Source organism: Astatotilapia calliptera, chromosome 19 (genome assembly GCF_900246225.1).
Source record: "Astatotilapia calliptera chromosome 19, fAstCal1.2, whole genome shotgun sequence".
In the NCBI taxonomy this organism is placed as follows: Eukaryota; Metazoa; Chordata; class Actinopteri; order Cichliformes; family Cichlidae; genus Astatotilapia; species Astatotilapia calliptera.
In genome coordinates this window covers 4,475,555-4,481,388 of record NC_039320.1, presented here as the reverse complement: position 1 = coordinate 4,481,388, position 5,834 = coordinate 4,475,555, and the positions used below count along the sequence as shown (strand labels likewise).

General features: G+C 43.7%; 1 protein-coding gene across 1 annotated transcript in view; it reads left to right on the top strand.

The window, feature by feature from the left end:
• Positions 1-4,259: 4,259 nt before the first annotated feature.
• Positions 4,260-5,834, top strand: part of LOC113012723 (zinc finger BED domain-containing protein 1-like) — a 2,867-nt gene continuing 1,292 nt past the window's right edge. The window contains exons 1-2 of the mRNA XM_026153024.1: positions 4,260-5,396; positions 5,581-5,834. The exon at positions 5,581-5,834 is cut by the window's right edge and continues 366 nt beyond it. Coding sequence (XP_026008809.1) covers positions 4,925-5,396; positions 5,581-5,834 — 726 coding nt within the window. The 5' untranslated portion in view covers positions 4,260-4,924. The remainder of the gene's footprint in view (positions 5,397-5,580) is intronic.

The following is a 5,834-nucleotide window of genomic DNA, read 5'->3' as shown; positions in this document are numbered from 1 at the left end:
TGTACATTCTAGCATAATTTCAGGAGAAAAGCTAAGTGGGGTTGGGGCTACAATAAGTTGTGTGCATGGGGACGAACACAGGTACCCCACTGCTGAGGTTTACCTGACAGTGGGAGGTCAAACCTACTTGTTAGTGGTAGCTGTGGTTCCCAGTTTGCCATATTCAGTGATACTTGGTAATGACATCCCCACTCTTTTTGATCTAATACATCAGTCAGATTATGACCCTTAAGTGAGTGCTGAGAAAGACATTCAAGGCTTAGGTGATGAATCTGGAAGCTCACTTCCTCTAGATATGACAGTTGAACCATTTAAACCCTGTCATGTAGTCACAAGAGCACAAAGTGCAAAGGAAAGGATGCAAGAACTACCCTTTTTTGAGGAGTCTCTCGAAACGGAGCCAGGGAAGATTAGGAAGTCTAGGGCTCAGAAAAGAAGAGAAAAGTTCAAAGGCTCAGGGGAAAAAGGTACAGCATTGTTCCCTAAGCCAAATAACCAACTTGAGTTTGATGTTCCCTCAGATTTAGGTGCACTCCAAAGAAGCGACCCTACTCTAAAACCCTGGTTTGAGAAGGTAACAGAGGTAGAGGGGGCTAGTCAAGGTCAGGCAAGCTGTCTTGCAGACACTGTTTACTTGATTAAAGGAGGCATCTTGTACCAGAGAAAGGGGAAGTGCGAAGCTGTGGCACTCCCACAACAGTTCAGAGACAAAGTTATGGATTTGGGTCATTCAATTCCATGGGCAGGTCATATGGCTTTTCACAAAACACTGAATAGGATCAGCAGCCGTTTTGTTTGGCCAGGGATGTATGTCCAGGTTTCTGAGTTTTGCCGTTCCTGTGAAAAATGTCAGTTGACCTCAGGCAAAGGAGTAGCGCGAGCCCAGTTGCAACCATTGCCAATTATTGAAACACCATTTGAGAGGCTAGGCATGGATATTGTGGGCCCTTTAGAGAGGAGCTCCACCGGTCATCGCTACATATTAGTCATATGTGACTATGCAACACGGTTTCCTGAGGCCTTCCCACTCAGATCAATTAAAGCTCGTCACATTGCTAATTGTCTTCTGCAGCTTTTCTCTAGGGTAGGCATACCAAGAGAAATTCTGACGGACTGTGGAACGAACTTTCTATCCAAGTTGTTGCAGCAGGTTTATAAGCTGTTAGGGATAAAGGGACTTAAGACCACCCCGTATCACCCCCAAACGGACGGGCTAGTGGAGAGATACAACCAGACTCTCAAAAGTATGCTGCGCAAGTTTGTCTCTGACACAGGTGCTGACTGGGATCAATGGCTGCCCTACCTTCTGTTCGCCTACCGGGAGGTCCCGCAGGTTTCCACTGGCTTCTCGCCTTTTGAACTTTTATACGGTCGCCAAGTGAGAGGCCCCCTGGATCTGCTTAAGGACTGCTGGGAGGAATCCAAAGCAGAGGGCGAAAACATCGCAGCCTACGTCATCACCATGAGAGAGAGGTTGGAGAAAATGGCATCATTGATGCAAGACAACATGAAAGCTGCACAAAAACATCAAAAGACTTGGTATGATCAGAAGGCCAGGGATAGGGTCTTCCTTCCAGGTCAGAAAGTACTGTTATTGCTTCCCACCAGCGATAACAAGTTGCTGACAAAATGGCATGGACCATACGAGATCGTCAGACAAGTGAGTAAAGTCACTTATGAGCTGAATATGCCAGAAAGAGTAAAAAAATATCAGACATTTCACGTGAACTTGTTGAAAGAATTCCACAGCCGACAAGAGCCGGTCTATCAGTTACTGGTGCGTTCAGTTAAGGATGAGGAGGTGACTGAGAAGTTCTTTCCAACTAACAGTCAAGTTTGTGCTTCAGTTGACCTTTCTCATTTGTCTCCTACTGAGCAGGCTGATATAAAACCACTCGTGGACCCACAGCTCTTTCGAGAAACACCAGGCTTTACATCACTGGTTCAGCATAAGATACGGGTGAAGGAGGATGCACCCGTTCGACAAAAGAGCTACAGAATTCCAGAACGGTTGGTGCCAGTGCTGCAGAAAGAAATAAAACTGATGTTGGACCTGGGAATCATTGAGGTGTCAAGTAGTGAGTGGTGCAGCCCGATTGTTTTGGTACCAAAGAAAGATGACACCCTGAGATTCTGTATTGATTTCAGATATTTGAATGCAGTATCCAAGTTTGATCCCTACCCAATGCCCAGGGTGGATGACCTGCTGGAGAGAGTTGGATCAGCAAGGTACATTACAACACTTGATCTGTGTAAAGGATACTGGCAAGTGGCTTTGGCACCAGAAGCGAGAGAGCTGACAGCCTTCAAAACTCCTTTTGGTATGTACCAATTTAAAGTCATGCCATTTGGGCTTCAAGGTGCACCAGCGACATTCCAACGATTAATGGACCATGTACTGAGAGATGTGTCAGCATTCTCTGCAGCATATCTGGATGACGTGGTGGTGTACAGCCAGTCCTGGGAAGAGCATGTCATTCACCTACAGAAGGTGCTACACTCCATCAGAATGGCTGGACTGACTATCAATCCCAAGAAGTGCTCCATAGCCAAGAGAGAAGTGGAGTACTTGGGCTTTGTAGTTGGCTCTGGGAAGATAAAGCCGCAGGTTGGAAAGATTGAAGCAATTCAGTCCTTCCCAGTTCCGACAACAAAAAGGAAGGTGAGAGGTTTTCTGGGTCTAGTAGGCTGGTACAGGAAATTCATACCTTCTTTTGCAGAGCGATCCACTGTACTGAATGACCTCACAAAAGGCTCAGCCCCCAACAAAGTGCGTTGGACAGAAGACTGTGAGCAAGCATTCAGAGACCTCAAGGAAATAGTTTGCACACATCCAGTTCTACACAGTCCAGACTTCAACAAGCCATTCATCTTGCAAACTGATGCTTCAGGAGTTGGCCTTGGTGCTGTCCTTCAGCAAGAGGTGGATGGTGAAAGAAGGCCTGTGGTGTTTCTGAGTCGGAAACTACTCGACAGGGAGACGAGGTATTCGACGGTGGAGAAAGAGTGCTTGGCCATGAAATGGGCTATTGAGGCCTTGAGGTATTATCTTCTGGGACGTCACTTCACTCTGGAGACTGATCATCGTGCCCTCCAGTGGTTGAACCGCATGAGGGATGCGAATGCCCGCATTGCAGGATGGTACCTGTCTCTGCAGCCTTATGACTTTATGGTCCAGTATAGGCCGGGGAAGTCAAATGTGGTTGCTGATTGTTTATCTAGGATGACAGAGGAGTGAAGCACTTCGCGCTTAAGAGAGGGAGGAGGAAATGTAAGGAAGAGGACTCCCTTACTGCATTTATTTATATTATATGTATAGCACTTTGGAGCACACTGTTCACTTTATTAAAAGCACCTTATCAAGCACTTTATGAGCATTGCACTTTAAGCATGGATTTGCACACAAGCAGTTTAAATATTTATTGTCTATTTATTGGGAATTTTAAAATCAGTTGGTAGCCTTATTTCAGATCCTGCACAGCTGCTCCTCATCAAGGAATGTGGTGGTTGTCTGTCAGGAGAGAAGAATGGTGATTGTGATTAAGGTTTACCAATAAGGGAAACTAAGGCAAATGTGTGTGTAAAATCTAGGGATAAAAGTGGTGTAAATAAGTGTTTGTAAGATAATGATTACTCACCTTTCTTGCCTGTGTCCTCTTCAAGGTGTTGGGCAAATGTTTCCCTGGGGGTCCAGACACCATTTAAAGGTTCCGGGAGAGACCATTGGTAAAGAGAGTGTGGTGAATCTTTTTGTGCTTGGGTTTCTGGGTTTTTATAATATGGGGTTGGTGTAACATTAAAGTGTGAAGTATTTATTAATATGTAAATGTGAAAATGTATTTATGTATTTATTTATTCTTATTGATATATTGTATACTGTGGTGGAAGGTTGGGATTTAAGAATTTACCTGAGAGTGGAATAATGGTTGAGTCTGTGACAGCTGAACATATTTAAGGCTGCTAGTTGTCATTAGAGGTGGATTTTTGGGCTGTGAAGAAGCTCGACAATTGTTGTAAGGAGAGCCATATAGCGAATAAATACTTTGTTCCACTACACTTGCCTTGGTCTGTCTCACTGTGTTTCCAGCCGCTAAGGGCTGCCCTGTTACATATATATACACACATACACATATATACACATATACATATATATACATATACATATATATATACACATATACATATATACACATATACATATATACACATATATATACATATATATATACACATATACATATATACACATATATATTAGGGCTGCACGATAAATCGAAAATTTATTGTCATCGCGATATCAGCCTGCGCGATGGGCCCATCGCAAAAGACGGCGTAAACTGCGATAATTGGGTACCTTAAAATGTTTACACACGTGCTGTAAAGAATTTACCAATCAAAGAAATCCATTTACACATTTGACCAGTCGAATAGAGCCCTTCACGGCATTAACCAATCAAATGGATTAGAGGCCCGCCTCCTACGCAGGTCGGGCGCGAACAATGCTGCAGCAACGAGTCAGAGTTGTAATGGCTGAGAGCGAGACGCGTGACGAGAATTCTACTGAACTCGTGGCTAAAAAAAAAAAAAAAATAGTACCTCACTTATTTGGAGGTACTTTGGATTTGATAAAGACGACGTTCTCCAAACACAGGTACTCTGCAAAACTTGCCGAACACTCGTGGCAACCACCAGAGGAAACACGACTAATCTCCACCATCATCTTCAATACAACCACAGAGAACTGTTTGAAGAGTTCCAGAAAGATAGGGCTAGCCAAACAAAGGTTGCTAATGTTAAGACAAAGAGCGCAGCAGTCCAACAGCCGTCTCTGTATCAGAGTTTTTCAAGTGGAATTCCTTATGAGAAAACGTCGAAGCGGTACAAAGAAATAACAGAGGCCATTACACATTTTTTGGCTAAAGACATGATGCCTATAAATACAGTTAGCAGAGAGGGCTTCACCAGTCTGATACATAAAGTGGACCAGAGATACCGCATCCCCTCACGAAACTACTTTTCACATGTCGCCATTCCACAAATGTATGAAACATGCCGCAAGACCGTCATGTTTGAACTGAGCCAAGCTGAAAACTACGCAAGCACTACAGACCTATGGTCAAGTCGTACAACGGAACCATATATGAGTTTCACAGTGCACTTCCTCACCGAAGACTTTGAACTGAAAACACGGTGTCTAGAGACTGTGTATTTTCCAGACTCCCACACTAGTGAAAATATAGCCCATGTATTACGTGAGGTGTTAGCCAGCTGGGATCTTAAAGAAGATCGACAAGTGTGCATCACCACAGACAACGGTGCCAATGTTGTGAGAGCCACGGAGCTAAACAACTGGGTCAGACTTCAGTGTTTTGGACACAGGCTGCACCTTGCAATCGGTAAGTTTTATTCAAGGCAGATCTTTTTAGCAATGAAAATGTGCTATACATTATTATCAAATTGATATTGATAAGGATAATGTTACCTTTTTAGACAACTTTAGTTATAAATTTCAATTAGTTTTTTTTTTTTTAAAAAAGGTTTTAAACATGACAGTTTTTTTGTTTCCTCTTATTTCTCCAGAAAATTCTATCAAAGATGATGCCCGCATTGCCCGAGCCATTGGACTTTGCAAAAAGTTAGTTGGACATTTTTGCCACAGCTGGAAAGCAAAGATGGCTCTGAAAAAAGCACAGCAGAAGCTCAACCTCCCAGAGCACACACTGATCACAGAATGCCCAACCAGGTGGGGTTCCAGGCAGAAGATGATTGAGAGAGTCCTGGAGCAGCAGCGGGCCATTTCTGATGTCATCTCAGCAGACAAGAAATCAAGACAC